Source organism: Melospiza melodia, chromosome 1 (genome assembly GCF_035770615.1).
Source record: "Melospiza melodia melodia isolate bMelMel2 chromosome 1, bMelMel2.pri, whole genome shotgun sequence".
Classification (NCBI taxonomy): domain Eukaryota; kingdom Metazoa; phylum Chordata; class Aves; order Passeriformes; family Passerellidae; genus Melospiza; species Melospiza melodia.
In genome coordinates this window covers 133,833,978-133,853,940 of record NC_086194.1, presented here as the reverse complement: position 1 = coordinate 133,853,940, position 19,963 = coordinate 133,833,978, and the positions used below count along the sequence as shown (strand labels likewise).

Sequence of the window (19,963 nt, the reverse complement as noted above, 5' to 3'; positions counted from 1 at the left end):
CTCCCAGGATCTTAAGGGAAGGAAGGAGGGAGGAAACACGGGTCGGGACTCTTTACAAGGGCATGCAGGGACAGAGTGAATGTGTTTAAATTGAAAAAGGGTAGGTTTACATCAGTCACTAGGAGGAAATTCTTTAGTGTGACGCTGAGGAAGAAATGGAACTGGCTGCCCAGAGGTAAGGTGAAAAGATCTTGAACACATCCCTGGAAGTATTGAGGGCCGGGGTGGATCGAGCTCTGTGCAACCTGGTATAGCGGAGACGGTGTTCCTGCCGTGGGCAGAGGCGGCTAGAACCGGAGCCCTCCAGGGCCCTTCCACCTCCGGCCACCCCCGGACTGCCGTGGGCAGAGGGGCTGGAACCGGAGCCCTCCAGGGCCCTTTCACCCCCAGACTGCCGTGAGCAGAGGGGCTGGAACCGGAGCCCTCCAGGGCCCTTTCACCCCCAGACTGCCGTGAGCAGAGCGGCTGGAACCGGAGCCCTCCAGGGCCCTTTCACCCCCAGACTGCCGTGGGCAGAGGGGCTGGAACCGGAGCCCTCCAGGGCCCTTTCACCCCCAGACTGCCGTGGGCAGAGCGGCTGGAACCGGAGCCCTCCAGGGCCCTTTCACCCCCAGACTGCCGTGGGCAGAGGGGCTGGAACCGGAGCCCTCCAGGGCCCCCCCAACCCCTCCCGGTTGCACCCGCCCGGGCCCGCGCGCCGCCGCCGCTTCCGCCGCGCGGTCCCTCCCGCGCGCCGCCCCCTCCCGGCAGCCCTCGCGCCGGAAGCGGCTGACGACAACAACAAACACCGGCGGCGGCGGCGGCCGCCCCAGGCAGGGCTCCCCCGCTCCCCGCGGCCCCCAGCCCGCCCCGCCGAGCCGCCTCTCCCCGCTCGCCGCCTCTCCCCGCTCGGCCGCAGGCCCCGCCGAGGCGCTGCGCGCCCCCGCGGAGCCGCCGGGCCCGGCCGCGCGGCGCGGGGGGGGACGCGCCGCCACCGGCGCAGGATGAGCGGCGCTGCCCGCGCGGGACCCGGGGGTGAGTGCCGAGCGCTGCCGGGGACGTGTGGGCTCCCCCCGCCGCCCCGTTCAGCCCCTCCCAGCCGCGGGGAAGGCGGGGACTCCGGTACCGGGAGGGCGGCCTGGCGAGGGGCGGCGGTCCCGGCGCTGGGCTGCACCCGTGGGGCGGGCGACAAAGAGCTGGGAGGCGGCGGAGCGGGGGTCGGGGAGGACCGGGATCCCGCGGCCGGAGCCGGTCCCGGGGCGGCGGAGTGAGCCCAGCTGCTGCTGGTGGGTGGGGGGGTGGGGGGGCGGTGGCTGCCCGGCGTCAGGGGGAGCAGCGCCGGGCGGGCCGGGGTGCCCCTGCCTGCCCAGGGCTCCGCTGCCAGGGCGAGCGATTCGCGGTGAAGTTACTACAAGGAATGACTCAGCCTGGCAGCGCCGCCGTGCCCGCCGTCGGCGGCGGTCGGGCGAGCTCCGTGCAGAAGCGTTGAGTGTTTACAAACGTTGTTCTGCCTCTCCCTCAGTTGTTTACTTGGTCCTGCTCCCGAGGAAGCATGTGTCCTGTAATGAATTGTCCCTTCGGTTTTTTCTTACGGCTCTGTAGTAGGCTTGCAGGATGTTCTTTGGATCAGTGCTCGCTTTTCTTTCTCACTGACCCTCAAAAGTACTGGCTGCCAGTGATCAAGAGGTAGATAGACTAATATAAATGCTGTGAGAATTAAATAAGCTGACCTTTGTAATGTTCGTGTTTCTTACTTAACATCACCTAGACATGAAACAAAAAGTCATGTCTGCTCCCGAGAAACACAGAAATGTTAGTTTAGACCTCATATGACCATAGCTTTTTTTTCTCTTGTGTCGTATGTTTTTGTCTGAAGGAATTACATGGTATGTCCTGGCCATGAGCCATTTCTTGTGGTTCATATTTTAAGCTTTCACCTTTAATTCTTTGTGGGGAAGAATGAGGAGGTTGAGGTTTGGTTCTTTTTCCTTGTATTCACATATATGTGTGTCAGAAGTTGTGTGTGCTGTTGGGTTTATGGGAGGACTTACACTTCTGGAGGTGTTTTACTGTATGGTAAAAGGTGCCTCAGCAATGCTGGAGAAATGGCAAGGATGGAAAAACATGTTTCAGGCAGTTGAATTTCATACAGCCGAGAAGTATTGTGAGGAATAACACTATAAATAGAATCAGAATTATAGAATGGCCTGGGTTGGAAGGCACCTTAAAGATCATCTAGTTCCAACCTGTCTGCCATGGGCAGGGACACCCTCCACTAGACCTGGTTGCTCAAAACCCCATCCAACCTGTCCCTGAAGACTTCCACGCATGGGACATGCACAGCTTCTCTGGACAACCTGTTCTAGTGTCTCACCATCTTCACAGTAAAGAATTTCTTCCTTATATCCAATCTAAAATGATACTCTTTCAGTTTAAAGCTATTGCTCCTTGACTTCTATACATACCCTTCTAAAAAGTTCATCTCCATACATCATGGAAGTACTACATAATAATTGTGATAATGAAAACGTGCACTATTATGATATATTTCAACTGTGAATTTTAAGAATATTTAGTATGTGGTACCTTGGGAAATTTTTAAAAGATGAAGCACATAAAGAAATTACTTTACTCTTATCTTGTGGTCTAAGACAGACTTTTGTGCCAAGAAGCAAATATTAACAAGAAAGGATTTAGATATTCTAGCATCATTAAGTTTAGATTAAAGTATGCAGAGGATGTATTTGTACTTACTCTAAAGTACAAATACAGCCTGGAACTTAAAATGGCTTTATTTTATTATGCTGAAAGTAGTAAAGAAAATTACTTGCTGAAGAACATGTAGTATGCCAGTTTTAGAGCAGGAAATGCAAGCAGGATCTATTGGGATAGTGGATTATTGTAAGATAGACCTAATTGTGCTTTGGAAGTCCATTATTGTTGTCCACTCTGTACAAGTAGCTGTATCTTTTGTAGATTGTAAAATAGCAATCTATCTCAGCCACAAATTGTGTTGCTCTAGGCTTGTGCTCAGCACAGATTTGGGTTAGTAGTTTCTGAGATCGTGTCCAAGGGGCTGTCTCTCTCCCCATGTCAGGTTACTATATTTATAATTAGAAGTGTATGCAGCAGACTTGTGCTCTGACTGGAGGAGAGGGCAAGGGTTATTTTGAGGTCTTTTGTGGTGTCTGTTTAAAAAACGGTGTGTCCCTGCATGTTGTCTGAACACAGCTGTTACATGGCCTTGCAGAAACTAAGGCAGAAAACAATTTCTAAACTGAAATTCAGTTATTTTGTTTAAATAGGGAACTGAGTGTATGTTGGGGATAAGGGAGTAGCACAAGTTGATTTATTTTTGGTAAGAGTGGCAGTAACAGTGGAATCACTGGAAAGAATTTTTCTTTATGTTATCAGTGTGTCCTTAAGTCTTTATTTGCTTTTAAACTAGCAGTTACTTTCTGTGAAAAAGTGGTGTGAGAGTCTTGAGACTTAAATTGCACAGGATGGGTTCATTAGCATGTTGAGGTAAAGGGGAAACAAGTTCAAATGAAAAACTATAGTGTGTGTACCCAGTTGTTACACGAGCTACTTCAGTCATTTGGACAGTGCCCAAGCAGTCATGTGTCTCCTTCTGCATTTGCAATATTGCTCAAGAAAGTTGTGCTCCTGATTTGTGGTCCACATCTCAGTGACATTATATGAACGGTTTCTGAAGATGAGGAGGGGAAAAAACAATTAATACCTTACTACTTTTAAGGAGCCTATTAATAGGTAGCATTCTGGTGCAAAGTTGCTAATCAGTATTACTGAGTAGCAAACACTTGATTACAAGATGCCAGCTTACATAATAATATTGTATTATACTGCAGGATGTGATTGAATGCAGTGATACCAAACACACACACAAAAAAATCATTAATATGTAAATTACTAATCCAATTGCAAGAATTACAGAGTGCCTGTTTTCTAGCTGATTTGCCAGACTAATGTTTTTGGTGTACGAGTTGAAAGATCTTCACATGAATTGCGTGTTGTAAAAGCCTATAGCACAATTAATAGTGATAAAGAAATTGCTAGCAATTATTTTTGTGACCTAATTAACATTCTGTGGTTACTGAGATGGTCACTTGTTTATTTATGAGTTAATTCATCGTGCAGATCCACTCTTTATTTCGTTTTAATTTAACTTTTATTACTTTTAATGTAGTTCAGTTGAAAGACAAGTTGGAAGACATCATGGCCACATACCAGCTCTAAAATTTTTTCTATTTGTGAGCAGGGTTGGAAGTAGATATGCTTTGTATTTTCTAATAGGATTCATCTTGTTAATAATACATGCATAATTTTTCAATACTAGTTATTGGAAGTTGTCAATAGAAGTATCTAAACAAATTTATTGTTACCACATTTATGCTCATAGATTGAGGCAGGGCTGGTCAGGAGAAGCACCAGGGCTGTCAGGGCAGTTCTTGCTACTCTTGTGTCCGTCTCCAAGTGTATATTTTCCTTTAGTTCTTCAGGTTTGCTGTCCATGGTTCAGGAGGGTTCTGAGCTCAAGCAACAGCTTAGTGTAGCTTTTTATGTCCATCCAAGATGTTGACAGTTTCTTTTGGAAAGAGATTTTGCAGCTGGACCTGCTGTCTTTATCGCATCCAGGTGAAACGCTTACGGTGTGCTATATATAAAGCTCTGGTAGTTTGTGCATCTAGAAAATAAACTGTGGTAGAACGTGGTGGACTGTTTGCTATGAGTTAGTACAAATAAGTAAAAAAAAAAAAGGCTTGTCTGAGTGCTGTATGAATTTCTTTCTGACCTGTGTAAATTACTTGTTGATGGAAAGTAAAATGTGAAACTGCTTTGTTGGCTAGCTGGGTTCCAAGTGTCCTGCGTCTGTCTTGCTGTGTAATGCTATAGGATCAATGACAAGAGTGGTGAGTGAATATTTGAGAGCAGCTCTGCCTAAGTCATGTTCTAAGGATTTTTTAACTGACTTCAGAGCGTGGATGTATTTTCTTTTTATGAAGTAACTCATGTTTTCTTACCTCTTAAGACTTTCTTTTGAAACAGAATTTTTGCCTTTTCAGGAGAGTAGGAAAGCTCTGATGGCAATAGTGAAATAGTGTGATCAGTGTTTTGATTGCTTGTTGCTTTTATTTGGAGGGATTAGGTGGAATTAGTATCTGTATGATACATCAATCTTCATTATTTTTTTTAAGAAGTATTTGACAGGCCAGTATGCTGTTTTCATTTTGAACAGATTGAAAACTGTATGCATTTTAGAGGTAGAGTACAGCATTGGAGAACTAATTATAGGGAGAGTTTTACTTACATCATAGATTCAAAAAAATTATACCACCCTTAGCAAAGCAAAAATATAAATCCTGTAGAAGTTGCACTTTGCTGAGGTCTGATTTTTGAATGTTTGAGGTAGCTGTTTTTAAGTTCCCATTTTCTATTTTGATTTAGTTCTATGATTGAACATGTTATGCTCCTTTTGTGTTGTAGTTATAGCTGCAGTACTTTTTGCTCTATATCATTTGAATAGTGGGCTTTTTTTCCTGATATTGCAGGGATTTTCAATGTCAGTGGTTTGTCTTGAACTTTATTTCAAGTTTGTTGAGGCCAAGTAGCTGTGCTAGTACATCCAAAGTGTGAAAATTTGACCCTTGTTTATTGTAGTTGGCTTAGGATAAACAGGTCATACTGACAAAATGGTGCTTTTGTTTATACAGTTATTCTTCCATCCTCCAGAGTGTGTATTTTTATTAAATTCAGAGGAAGGGAAGATTCTTACATAAGAATATATTGTGTAACAGGACTAGAAGCTGTCTTCTAATACACTCTGCTTATGCTGTGTTGTAAGTGTTCTACTAGTAAATTCAAGATGACTTCTCTATTTAAAAATATTCTTCACAAGTACTTGTGTAGTCTGCTGATTAAAAGAAACTTGATTCTCACCCAGTGAATGGTTTGAAAAAATGACTCAAAATTCTCAGTTCTTTCTGAATGAAGCGGGGGAGGGGTAGTGTGTAAACTTTCCTTTTTAAATGAAAGGCTTGGTGGTAAAATACCTGTACATTTCAAAAAGCAAATGTATTGTGACAACATTTTCACATGCATGTATGGCTCTAAACAGCACAACCAGGGTTCAATAAGGCAGGAATATAGTTGTAATGTCTCAGTCATTGTAAGTTGTGGTTTTCTCTGGAGTTTCTTTGGTGATTGTATAGTTCTTATATTGGTAAAACTACATAAAAGAATTTATTGGTGCATGTTGTTCGCTGTTATAAGCTACTAATGATTTATATTCCAGGAAGGTAAAGAAGGGCAGATGAAGATTAGAAAACACCTTCTTGAGATTAGAGGCAATTTAATATTCCGCAAACTATCCTGCAGTTTTTCTCATTTCTCAGCACATTGCTGTTATCTTCTTTCACACTGTTGCCAGTAGAGATATGAAGGCGATTTGTAAATGTATGATATCCAAAAAGAGTTAATAAATCGATCTGAGAAGAATCTAGACATTTCTGAATATGTATACCTAGGGAGACTGGGGTTTATATCAGCTCTGCATCTTGCTGATGGTCATTTACTTTCAGATACCACTTAAAATAAAAGAAGGTGGATGAATATGTATGAGGAAGTTGGTAGGTGATGTATGAGTTATAAGTAACTTAAAGAGAAATTTGATAAATTCTATCTTTAGATCTTGAAAGTTCAAATAATGATTTTATAATTAATGTAGGATAAGAAAAGTTTGAAACAAGTTGTAAAGTTGCAAAGCAATTAAGCAGTTTACCAAGATGGTAGAGGATTTCCTTATTGCTAGAAAACTTTAATGGTTCTTTTAAAATCTGATTGCTTATGAATAGCAATTAAGGAAGAACCTGTGACTCTTATGTAGGCAGTCAGACTAAATCACAAGAATCTTTACTTGCCTTACATTTCATTATTGTCAGACTTTGACTTTCTTTTCCATCTGTAGTGTTTTCATTCCTGTGAAGTAATTGCCATTTAATCAGTCCTGTGTTCTGTATTTTCATATTTTAAAAAGTTCTGGCCTAGATTTTTCTCTTTTCCATATAAAAGAAAACAAGAAATAAAAAAAAATTGTTGTAGCATCAGGATGTTGTATCTGAAGAGGGAAGAACAGGGGAAATGGCCTCTTGGACTAAATTTTGAGAAACTCTGTCTTTGGTTGCATCTATAGTAATTGCAAATTTTTAAGTTATCTTAGCCTGCTTTTTAAGAGGGTACTGGTTTTTGCTTTTTTACTAGGTTTCTAAGAAGTGGTCTGTTAGTAACTGAGGATGGCAAGGGCAGTTAGAAACATGAATGATGCCTTCTGAAAATTTTCACTTGTCTTCTTGAGTGATGGTTCTGATGTTGAGTAACTGCTGTATTCATTGGCTTTTCTCCAGCCTTAGTTGAGTGTAGTTTGTGGAGTCTATGTGATGAACCAGATCATGGAACCAATTTGAGCTATCAGTATCCTGGAGAATGGTGTTTCTAACTTACTACAGCAAAGTCATCCAGTTTATTGCACAGATATCCAGGTAGTTGCACCACTGAAAGTTGATGCAGGGAAAGGAGCAGAAGAACAACTGGCTGAAGAAGGGGAAGAAGTCTGGTGCACCTTTTGTTTGTGTTCCAGAGTTGGTGTTCTTGGTTGATCAGAGAGAATGTTAGTGGAAGAAGTGTTGGTGACTTGTCTGAGTTGGGTATAAGAAAGAATGAATTTTTTGTTGTTTGTTTCTTGCAGTATTGTTTGCAAACACTGGAAGATTTTACATGCTAATTATTTTAAAGAGTATGTACCTACAGGAAGAACCTTCGCACCACTATGGAGTCAGTCAGTAACTTGAATAAAACCACCTGAAGCTCCATGTACCTGAGAGTACCAATCTTTGCAAAGACAATGTATTAATCTCTGTAATTCATGGGAGGCTTGCACTCCACAAATGCTCTGAAATGGCAAAGTTATACATTTAAAAAAAGAAAATCTGACAAAACCTTCAGTTAACTTTGTCAAAAGTAAGGTGCAGACAGCTGTGGAAAGACTTGTTTCCATCAATTAAAAATAAAGAAAGAGAAGGGATACTTCTGTAGGCTGTGGGCTGTTTCCTAGCAATAAGATTGTCAGAAATCCTAGGTTTGTTTTCTGGCTTGTACCTGTTAACTGAGGCACATAAGTTTCACTTTTTATCATGTAAGAGATGCAAGGTTTTGAAAAATGGGGTAAAATTGTATTTACTATTGGAAGAGGAGAGCTTTTATCTGGTCTTTTATATGGACTGTGTTTTTGGCAGCTCCTCAAATCAGCGAAAACAGCAGTGTGAATAGATGCTAACCATCAGATTTGAAGCTTTACAATCTCATCCATATGTAGTCATGACCCAGTGCCTGATCATGTGCTTGTTGTCTTATGAACATGTTTGAAACTATCGCATTCCTAAAATTCAGTGTAAGTTTTGTCTGAACTTGTGAGAAGCTGCATTGTTTTGGCCCACACTGATTTCAAAGCACTCTTTAATGCACAGTGTTTTCTTACCTGCCCAGATTTGCTTTTGATCTGCTCTTTCACCCTTGATGTTGCTGAGGACTTCTGAAGGCATTGCAGCACCTACTTGGCTGAATGAGGAGCTTCCATGTAATTCAGAGTTGTAGGAGCAACTCTGAATATGATGGCCCATATGTAACTGAAGTATTAGGGTAGTAATATATAAAATGATTCATCTTAAAGGAGGGGAAGGAAGGAAGGAAGAAGCGTCTTAGACTATGAAATACTGAATTACTGACTTTTGAAATTCCTCTTTAGTGCATTGGGAAGTAGGGGTTCAGGAATGTGTCTTGGCTGCTCTGCAGGATTGCAGCCTGGCTCTTGGGTTGAGTGGAAAAGGCTCCCTGTGCTGCCCAGCAGCAGAGTGAGAGCTGCTAAGAACACAGTGACTGTTGGAGATGCTGTAATTAAGTGACCGCCTCTGTGCCTGATGCACATCTCAACATATAAATAGAGCTCCAGATGGCTGCAACCTTACAGATGTCAGGGACTGACAGCCTTTCTTTGAGACTGCAGTGTGGCTTGAACATGAGGTTTATAGGCTTTGATACAAGATAGGATCTCCACCTTCAGTAATATGTATCTTATGATTAAATGTGGTCTTCTCATTAAATTTATTTTGAAGGAGTAGGAGAATTAAATTATTCTCTGTACCTGGGTCAGGAGGAGCCCTACTACTTATTAATCACATGGCTTAGGGGTGTTTTTTATTTGTTAATTTTTCTTTTAAGTTCTTTTAGTGCCTTTTAAAGTATATTTCCTTTCAACAGTTGGCTATCCAGAAAATTATATGCATTTGCGCTGTATTTTAGAAACATAGCCATTTCTGTTGCATAAAGCATTACTAAAGAATGTATGCCCTCACAATGAGGTCATACTTTCTATTCTTTCTATTTCTTCTTTGTGGTAGTAGTAATGTTCCGCAAAATTAAGGTATTTCTGGTTAAATGCATTAGGTTGTTTGCAGTATTGAAGAAAGGTCCTTAAAGCCTACTTTTAGAGAGGATCTTACAACTGACATTAAGAAAGCTGTTAGTTGGATTAAATTTAGCTTCAATTTCTATTTTCATTTTCATTTGATTTATGAGCTATAAAATATTGTGCTTCTGGGGTCTGCAAGTTGAAGCAAGAGAGCATTTTTTGAGAAGGGCCCTTGGAAAAAACAAGGAAAGTGGAGGTTGAATGCAGGTTTATAGAAGAAAACAAAATGAATTGTAAGGGATATTCTGCACTGGTCTTGTATCTTTGTCTATTATAGAGTGTATTAAGTCGAGGTGAAGCAGGAAATCCTGCTCTGAAAGGTGAAATCACAGAAACTGTAGCATCTGAGAGGCAAACCTTAAGAATTGTGGTATGGAAATGAAGCACAATTTAATAACATGATAATGTGCTCCAAAGTTGACTCAATCTTGAGAGGTAATAAAGGTATATTTGCCTTGAGGTGAGATGTTACCCAGATAAGATATTTACTGAATGATGAATAGCACTTGAGTCTTTTTAAGCATGTCACAGACTTGTCAGCCTTTGCCTCAGATGGATTGCCCTTTCAACAGTCAGGAATTCTGTGGTGGTGTCCTGTGAGACTCCTGACCCTGGTAACTGGGGGTAACATTTATGACTCATATAGGAGACACTGTTACCTGTGGTGTAGCCTCAGCGCTTCTGCAGTAAGGGAAGTGAAACTTCTTTATCAGCCGCACACAGATGGTGATCACACAGAAATATGTCAATGTCTAGTAGCAGTGTGGAAATGCAGGCACTGAGTGAACAGTCTTGCCTTGATCAGGTAATTCAGCTAGTTCTGTCTGCTTTCAGACTTGAGCCCGTTTTGACCTGGAGATACCCACAAGGGGAAGAGAATTTGGGCCTCTTGGTTCTGTCTGACCTGGCAGATGAAGCATTGATGGGTACAACACTTAGCATACAGATGTGGAGCCACATTTCCCTGCTCTTCCCTGGCAACAAAAAGCAAGATACCATGTACTGCTTGTGTGTTGCTGTTGTGGATGGAATTTCACACCACTGGGTTTAAAGGAAAACCATTCCTTTGGCAGAGTTCAGTTTAAATTTTATGGTGTTAAAGAAAATTTATCAGTATCTCTGTTTGCTCAAGTTTAATTTGTAATCCAGATTATAAAGGAAGTATGGAAAGTGAGATGTCAGAAGCATGAACGTGAGCAATTAAGATAATACAGGGAATTTAATGACCAAAGTGAAGTTGATTAATGTCCCTTTAAACCCAAACAGCGTAAGTGTTGATTTCTGTCTTTGTCCCACTCTGAATGCCATGATTCAGTGTTTGAGTTTGTGAAGTTGGAAAGAATTGTACCATGAAACAATGGAACAGTCAACATTAGGTAATTAGAAGTAGGGATTCTGCATTTAAGGGCAGAAATGGATGGTTAATGTAGCCAGAGGATTATATGTAGGGTGGTGTGAAACCTGTGATGCCTCTGCTGTAATTACAATAAGAGTCTGTAAGCAGACATTAATTTCTTTTAGAGATGTAACAATGAGCAAGTTCTGAACCAAAATATATCTGAATGCTTTTAAACAGCACGTGTTGAAAGTATTGATCAACACTGACTTCAAAAGCAGTTGGTTGTTGAAGAGTTTATATTATACAAGAAAAGATTGCAGTAATTGCATTGCAATGTAGAGTGTAGAGCAGTGAAATACATTGGAGCCAGCACAATGTATTCATGGCTGGTTTTGCAGTTTTATTACCTAATATGACACTATACATATTTTCAGTTAATTGTGGAAACTTTTTATACTTTGTGCTATTCTTCCATTCTTGTAATCTCATTGATTTTCTTTTATTAATGCCTACCATATTCTGTCTGATCTGGCAGCTGTTAAAGAAAATTTCAAATGTTCAGCTATTTTTTTTTTTTTTGGTATTACTGATAATTCATGACAGTTGGTCATACAGACTTCTATACCATAGTGTGAAGGATCTAGTTTATATGATAGCAGGAATTTAATGCTGCAAGTCACACAGTTTAAACAAATAGTGTGAGTTGATTATTGTTTGTGGTTTTGTTTGATTACACAGATAGCAGCTCTGTCTTCATTAGCTGTCAAATTGTGTAGTTGTTGAACCTCTATTAAAACAAATGAAAATAATTTCAGCTATGTAACATTATAAAAGCTGTGAAACTTTTAACACTACCTAAGAGTTTAAAGCTAAAAATGAATAAATAAAGCCTGATACTCTCCTAATGGCCTGTTGTGGTAATATAAACAGAAGAAGAACAAAATGTGTGTGGATATATTCTGTTGTAACTTGATGGTGTGACTTTCACTCCTTGATTATGTTAAGAACTTGTATTGCTGCTGGATGATTCTGGAATATTGGGAACAAACTTAAAGGCTAATTTGTGATATGTAGCTGACCTTGCCTGTAACAATCAGCAATAACCTGGCCTTTGAAAGAAAAGAAACTTAGGCAACTGTGATAGGTTTTCATGTATACCCCCTGTAACTTTGAACACAAAGAGATGTTGTCCAGAGATGCAAGACTAGGGAGAGCTCTCAAAATTAGTTTTGTTCCAAAGCTGTGAAGACAGGCAGCTGGAGAGAGGCAGTTAACATAGTTCCTGCTGAAGGGAGGAAGGACATGCTGCAGCATGTGTTTGTTGGACATCAGTGAATCTGCAGAAAAGGTAGCTGCTTAAGGCATGTATTCTCTGGAACTTTGCTTTACATCATTCCCCTCTTCCCTGAAGTGTTCACTGAAATTTGTAACAGCCTTGAGAGTAGGTAAATTTAGTGGAATTTTGTGAATTCTATCTTCTTTTTTTTTTTTTCTTAAAGAGAAGTTTAATACAAATTTGTCCTACCTGTGTTAGTGTAGTTCTTTTCCCCCGGCATGATTTGATGAGATGTTGGGTGAAGAAACAGCACCTGTTTTTTCTGTCTTAGTGGTTGCAAAGCAATTACAAGGCAAGAGATTGTTGGGTCGTATTCCTGGTTTGTGGCAGAAGTATTTCAGCAGTTTTGTGTTAATGTGCATTACTTTAACCTTAGGCAAGTATTCAGAAATTCATTTTGCTCAAGTACAGCTACTGACTGCTGATAGCTAAACAGGAGGAGGACAGTTCAATTATAGTTTTTTTTAATGGTAGCACTTAAGCGCACTGGTTATTTCCCTTTTATTGTACCTTTGCTTCTGATAAAATGTCATGTGTGCATTTTGCATGGGTTTGATGAGGGAGTGGACAAAAGGGAGGAAGATAATTCTTCTATTCCATGACAATAAGATAATTTTTTCATTTATTAAGGTTTTAGAATGTAGGGTGGAGTGGTTTTGATTTATCTGTAGTAGCACAGGTTGAGTAAAATCGTTTACATGTTCTAATGGTTTTCAGGCTTCAGCAAGCCTATTTTTAGTAATGGATTATCACCCTTTATAGTGCCTGATCATCTTCTCAGAAAGCTTGCTAGGGCATTAACATGATAGAAATAATGTTTGTTTGCAGTCTGGAATTTGTGCACTTGCTTCACTGCCCTGAGCCCAACAGGTCACCCACATGTTCTTTGCCAAGGCTCCTTCTCCTTTGGTGCTGCTACTTAACTGAACACAGTTAAAATGAACTAGGGTAGCTTAGGAAAGGTCACCTTTGCTGATCTGGCTCATTTTGTAGTTTAAGAAGCAGTTCTGGGAGAGGAAGCCCCTGACCAAGATTTAGTGACAGTTTGGGAGTGGTAACATCTTCAGTGTATTTAAAAAAATAGAATCAATAAATCTAACACATGCTTTGAAAGTAGGTGAGTGGCTTAGCAAAACAGGTAACATGTCAGGTAAGGAAGGTGATACTGATTCCTGAAGGAATCTGGGGGAGGCAGCTGCTGGGTAAGACTGTTCATTCAACAACAGTAGCATGTATACCTTATAGTGCTGGATTTTCTTAGATAAATTGCATTGTTAAGACTTTCTCTATTGCTCTCAGCATCAGTATACCAGCATTCTGCGTGAGTGCTGAAAATAATTTCAGTTAATGAAAAAGCAAACAGTTCTTTATAGTGAACTAAATTTCTCTCTTTGTAAACACTCAAAATTTTGATTAACAATTATTTTAAACAAAAGTGATGAGCAGAAGTATTCAGACATATAGCAGATCTGGGCAGACTTGTGACTGGAGAGTATTGTTAATTAACAAAACCCCAAACAACTACTGCATAATTATTCTTCTGGCATTAACATACACTGATTTCTATATTAAATGCAATTAGGATCATAAAATCCTGACATTTTAGTAATAATTGCATTCTGAATCTTTTCTTTACAGATCTTCTTCTCTGGCTTTGAACAGCCATGCTACTCTGTTGCCAAAAATCAAGGAAAGTGAGTGTGTGCTTGAATTTGAAGGCGGTAGCTCTGTATAATGCCTGAAGGTAATTCTTTCTTTGTCAGAAGTTAAAAAGTTAGAGACTCCTGATGTGTGGCAGATGCTGTCATAAATAGTGTTGGTCTTAATAATGTTTCTTCTTTCTGTGTTTTAGTTAGGTTTAGTGTTGTGGTATGGATGGGTAAATGCTTGATTAAAATTCTGCTTTGTGTGTGTCTTGGACACATTCTCTCTTGAATATTGCTTTAGCTTGGGTAGCAATGTTCATATGAAAACTAGGTACTATACAAGCCTTTGCCTTTTACTATGCTTAGATGGGAAAGAATTTCTTTTTTTTTTTTTTTTTTTTTTTGTCATGTGGTCTGTGCTTGGAACATTGTATTATTTAATCCTTGTTTCTAATTCTACCTGGATCACAGTCACGAGTACCCTTTGGGAAAAGAAAAGTGTGCATGAGACTGATAATTCTGAAACATAGTCCAAAGAATTTATTAATAAAATAAAAAACTTTTACTTTGTTCTTGGTGTTCAGCAGTTTTTACCTGTCTAATAGCTTAGTTTATAGAGTATGTTCTTTTTCTGATTCAAAATTAAGTTGGTGCCACTGAGTACAGTAGAGTTCAGGTGTAAGGGCAACAAAACTCTCTTCAGATCAAATTATTTAACTGGTCTTTTTTTATTTGATGTGCTTCTGTTTCTGAAACCTTTTTGTAAAAATACATATTTTAACTATGTCTGTAGTTAAGGCTTGAAAAGCATGAGGATAGCTGCTCTCTTGTAAGCAAACTCATGACTTTCTGGAATAGTCTCATAAAACCTCTCCCCCCTGCACATATTAATGGCATGTTTGTTATTTTTCTCTGTGGTTTGTCAATTTTTCTTTGTCTAGACAAAGAGATAAATGTGTATTTAGACTAATTTTCAAGTGATATGATTGGCTGCATGGATAGCTGTGTGTCCTATTAATATTTCAAGGAAAAAGGAATGACTTATATTACCTGTGTAGTAATTTAATCCAAAAAGTCATTTTTAGAATTATATAAAAATATTGCTTAGTGGCTAAAACTTACAGCTTAACTTTCTGTAATTCCTTCCACATAAAGATCTCAGGTCATTAGTGACTGCAGTGCTTGTATTTCTGCAGCAGCAGCTTTGGTAGTGTGGTGGAAATTACTCATAAGCTTCCTAGCTCCTAAGGAGAAGAGAAAAGGGCTCAGGAGAGTGAAGTACTTTAGTAATAGAATCTCAAATTAAAGCTCAGTGCTTTATGAGGCAGGTTAAAGTTTTTCATCTGTCACATACTCTGGCAAAACACATGCATAGAGTTACTCATCCAAGTTCTTGTAGGGCACAGGACTGAAAATATGTCTTGACCTTCTTGCTTGAATACTTCATGTTTGCTATCAGTAACAAAAAAAGAAGCTACAGATTTAGCTAATGCTGATAATAGAAGATTTTTAAAGCTGTTACTTATTGTAGAGATATACAAAAAGGGATTTTGCCTTTTTTCTTTTTCTTTCCTTTTTTTTTTTTTTTTTCTTTTTTTGCAATGCTTCAATTTCTGAGGGAAAAAGTATGGATAGGGATAGCAGTTAGCAGATAGACTTAGTAGCTGTAAGTTGAGGAGTTACTAGATTGTGTTGCTGTTTGTAAAATCTAAAAAAAGATGTCTGGAAATTACTATCTGGGATTTAAAAGGTATTTCATAATTGAGAAAATCCAGGTAATGATCTGGGATGATGGCTTCTGCATTTGGAAGTAATATTTTCTTGTATTTTTCTAATTTAGTTTCTTTTATTCTTCTCAGTGTATATTCTCATGTATTCTCCTAACTGTCTGTATATGCATATGTATGTGTATATGTTACCTTGCCTATGTTTCTGGCAAGAGGAGCAACATCTCTGTCTTTGGTAATGAATAAGGAGCTGTGGAATGTGAGCACTGATGTATTCACACCCTATATATCTGAAAGAGTGTTTTTGAAAACATATGTCTGTCTTTTTCATAACTCCTGTGAAACTAACACTTGACATTTTTGTTTCAGTTTCTAAATGATTTTAGCAGTGGAAGTTACAAACTTCAGAGACCTAAAGAAATCATCATGAAGCTATATGTATTTTTGGTCAACACTGGAACTACCCTTACATTTGATACTGAACTTGCTGTACAAAAGTAAGAGAGTAAATTAATTGTGTATTGCTTGTTTTAAATTAAGAAGTGTGTATACTTTTATATAGTAAGTATTTGACAGATGAAGATTAGGGGTTTTTTTAATATGTCATTGTAGTTTTCCTCTAGATTTTCTGGTATTTGAGTGAATTTTGGTGTGTTTTTTCCTTAATTTTTTTTTTTTTTTATGATTAGCATTTTCATTGCCTTGCCAGATGATTGTGTGTGTGAGAGTAGAGAAGTTACTTTCTGGGATAGTGGCAGAGGCTGACCTGCTCCTCACTGAGTGTGGTGTGTTTGGTGATTTTTGAAAAAACTGTCTGAATGACTTCTGATGATTTGTTCCCTTTTTTTTTTTTTTTTTGAATAGTATTTTTATGTGGAATTTCTCTAGTAAAGGCTTCTTTTTTACTGTCTGACATCATAGAGGGAGTTCTGGACATTGTCCTTTCTCTTGTCAGTACATTCATCCTGAAGAAAATGTGTGCACTGGAATGTTTCTGGATGCTAAAGAATTGGCATGACAGTTTTTGTCTCATGGCTAGATGAGTAAAAGTTGTTTTTTTGCCAAGTTGTAAGGCTCCAGACTATTTTACATGGTTTTATATGTAAACCATGAACTTCTGAATGCCCATCTGCCTGGAGCATGATCAGTATTAGAGGATCATGGTTAAGTCCCAACAAATTTACTGTTTCTATTTTTTTTTTTTTTCACTGCATGCTAAAAGCATCTTGTAAATGTATAGATACTTTTTAGAGAGGTTTGTATTGTATCCTTTTTCATTGTTCTCACGTGCAAGACCTTGGGGGTAGCAAGGGCCAAGCTCACCTGCTGTCTTCATAGTTTGTTGGTTATGGATGTGTTGCAAGTAATAGGGTAAGAAAGTTTTCTACCATGGATTTTTTTTTTAATAATTCATTGTTTCCTTTCTCTTGGATCCCTGTTTGTAATTTTCATGACTGAAAAAAGACTGTCCAGACTATTTCTGTGTGCTCTTCTCTAAAGCCAGCTGACAGTCAGGCTATTACTGAACATAAAATAGTGTTTCAGCCATTCTGTTTCTGCTAGGTCATTTACAGGTGTGCCCACCCCCCTGTAAGCTGTCTGATACAGTTAGACATTACATTTTTAAATCATGATAAGTGAGGTGCAGCATCTAAGCTGCCATGCCAGACTCTTAATAGTTTGCTGTGGGCCCACTTTTTGCTCTTTGAGAAAGCTTTCCAACAACTGGACCATGCAAAATCAGACTCTTCAGTTGAACAGTATAACTGCTTATTCTGTATATCTGCATGTATAAAGTTGCATTTTCTAGTAAGACTGACTTTATTGGGTTCTTCGCCTGTCTCCTTGTACGTGGACTGGCCAAGTTATCTTCCTAAAGCCCAGGGAAGTGCTAGGTGAATGGCTGCTGTAACACAGCTAGCAAGTACAAGCTTGCACTCACGAGAGGTTTGTAATGCATTTGTGATGTCATACTGAATCATGGTTGTTTTAAATAACAGATCTTTATGATCTTTTTCAAGTAACAGTAACACTGTTATTCTTCCTACTAGTTACATCAAAACTGTTGATGCTTATATTATTCACTTCGTATTCTGAAGCTTTTTTATACCTTTGCACAGATGCTACCACAGTGTGTTATGTTAGCTGGGGTCAGTGACTGTATCAGATTAGTGAAATCTTGTTTACTTTGCTGTTTACAAGTGTCTTAATGACAGTCTAGAACTGTCTAAAATATGCAGTAATGTTAAGATGTTGTCAGCTAGATTTAAATGTGTAAGGCTGGTGAAGGAAGACCAGAAATGGTCTATTGCTACACTGTTTCTCTGTTAAAATCTGTGATATTTATGTTAATTTGTTATATACATATTGGTTGTTGAATTTCCTGTTATTGTTAAGTGCTTTATGTACAGTAAATCAGTCAGAGTTTATTAGGTGGAATTGTAGTTGTGCTGTGAATAATGAAGTGTTGATAGTCTTGACTTTTAGGGCCTTAGCAAGTCAGCTGTTTGGTTGTACAGTATAAATTCAAGGAACACAATATGACTTTTACAGTTGCTATCCTAAATGCTTGGTGTGACTTAATCCAGAATTTCAGCATGCCAGCAGATCTGGGAAAAATATTGCTGGTGATATATCAGCAATGCAGAGGCTGTTTTCTTTTAGCTGATAGCGTATTGATTGGATATCCAGAATGCAACACATCATAGCACTTATAAAATTTAGAAATATGTAATTGTGCAGAATAAAAATACTTCTTTTAAAAATGTTCTGCTTAGACACAGATAAGTCACCTGTGTCTCTTACAGAAATACGTAAAATTTGAGACATGAGTAATCTGATAGTATCAACTTCTCTTCCCATTTTTTTTTCAGTGTGGCTGATCTGAAATATGCAATTCAAACAAAGTATAAGATTGCCATTCAGCACCAAGTACTGGTTGTCAGTGGAGGAGAGTGTATGGCACCAGACAGAAGAGTGTGTAGTTACAGTGCTGGAACAGTAAGTTCATGCTGCATTCTTAGCCTAAACTTTCATTTATAGGGGAAGAAAAAGAATAATTAAGGACCATGCCTTAATTTTTCTTCCATAGTTTGCCGGATTTCTTTCATTTGAGAAACAGGTGTTTATGTATTCAGCTTCTAAGTGTAGATTTTAACTTGTTCTCAAGACACATTACTCACATGAGGAAATAATTGATAATTAAACAGCAAGTTACCTTTACTCAGTGTTTGGTTTTGTTTCCTTTTTGAGTGTAGGACACCAACCCAATTTTTTTATTCAACAAAGAAATGATCTTGTGTGAACGTCCACCAGCTATCCCCAAAACCACATTTTCAGCAGAGAATGAGATGGAATTGAAAGTAGAAGAATCTCTTATGATGCCTGCAGTGTTTCATACAGTAGCATCACGAACACAGCTTGCTGTGGTAAGTAGATTGTTACTGGATTTGCACACCAAAGGAAAATATGTCAGAGGGAAAGCTTGATGTAAAACATGAAATAGTTTCTTCAAAAGGCAGTAAAAATGCTGTATTAGTGGTGATGTACTCTTCAGAGTCTTTGTCTCAGAGTTTCAAGGTAAGTTTTGAGAGATATGCTTGCTTCTTCAGCATGTTCAGAGCTTCTTTCAGAACTGTAGTGTGAGGCACCTTTTGAATGTGTACATTTGCAAAAGTATTTACAAAACAAAAATGATCAGATTGCTTGGACCATACCTTAATGCACTGCCTTATTTTCCAACAACTTTTAGTCCGCCTGAGCCTGAAATGAGAAAAGTAACTTTGGAAGCGATGTTAACTCAAGTAGAAAATTAACACTATGATTTTTAAAAGCATGTTGCCACTCTTCTGTTTTATGCTCATATTTTATGTCTAAACTGGTGAGGAATTAATAAAACAAATCTTTTTCCCACAGTTCAGGTTGCTTATTATTGAGTACTGCCTCTTACTTGCATATTGCATATATTTACTTGCAAGTCGGTCAGAAGTGCAATTGGATTATTTCTGTGTTGTTTTGATAGGGAAAAGTGGCTCACTGCAACATGTTCAGTTAAATACTCATGTGCATGCAGTAAAAACCAGCTGCATGTTCAAGACACTGACACAATGCCTTCAGTAGTTATGTTTTATTTTTACAGATTGTTTCTTTATTAAAAACTGATCTCCTTTTCTTTACAAATTTTGCATTTAAATTTATTAAGCATTTTTCATATCTCTAAAGATTATTCCAGTTAGTGGCAGCAGGAGAATGGTTATGTGGAGCGCCTCACACAAAATGAATAGTGATATCTTTTTTGTCTTGGTAAAAAGTTTCTTAGTTTTAGTGACAACTCTAATGCAGCTAAGAAGAACATGTAGCACTTGAAGTGGCTGGGATTTAATACTACAAAGCAGA

At 39.0% G+C, this 19,963-nt stretch overlaps 1 protein-coding gene across 2 annotated transcripts in view; it reads left to right on the top strand.

Moving 5' to 3' along the window:
- Positions 1-933: 933 nt before the first annotated feature.
- The window catches only part of RB1CC1 (RB1 inducible coiled-coil 1), a 65,902-nt gene continuing 46,872 nt past the window's right edge, over positions 934-19,963 (top strand). For both annotated transcript variants that reach the window (XM_063168702.1, XM_063168694.1), the window contains exons 1-5: positions 934-1,014; positions 13,834-13,939; positions 15,938-16,065; positions 18,442-18,568; positions 18,826-18,996. In XM_063168702.1, coding sequence (XP_063024772.1) covers positions 15,995-16,065; positions 18,442-18,568; positions 18,826-18,996 — 369 coding nt within the window. In that variant the 5' untranslated portion in view covers positions 934-1,014; positions 13,834-13,939; positions 15,938-15,994. The remainder of the gene's footprint in view (positions 1,015-13,833; positions 13,940-15,937; positions 16,066-18,441; positions 18,569-18,825; positions 18,997-19,963) is intronic.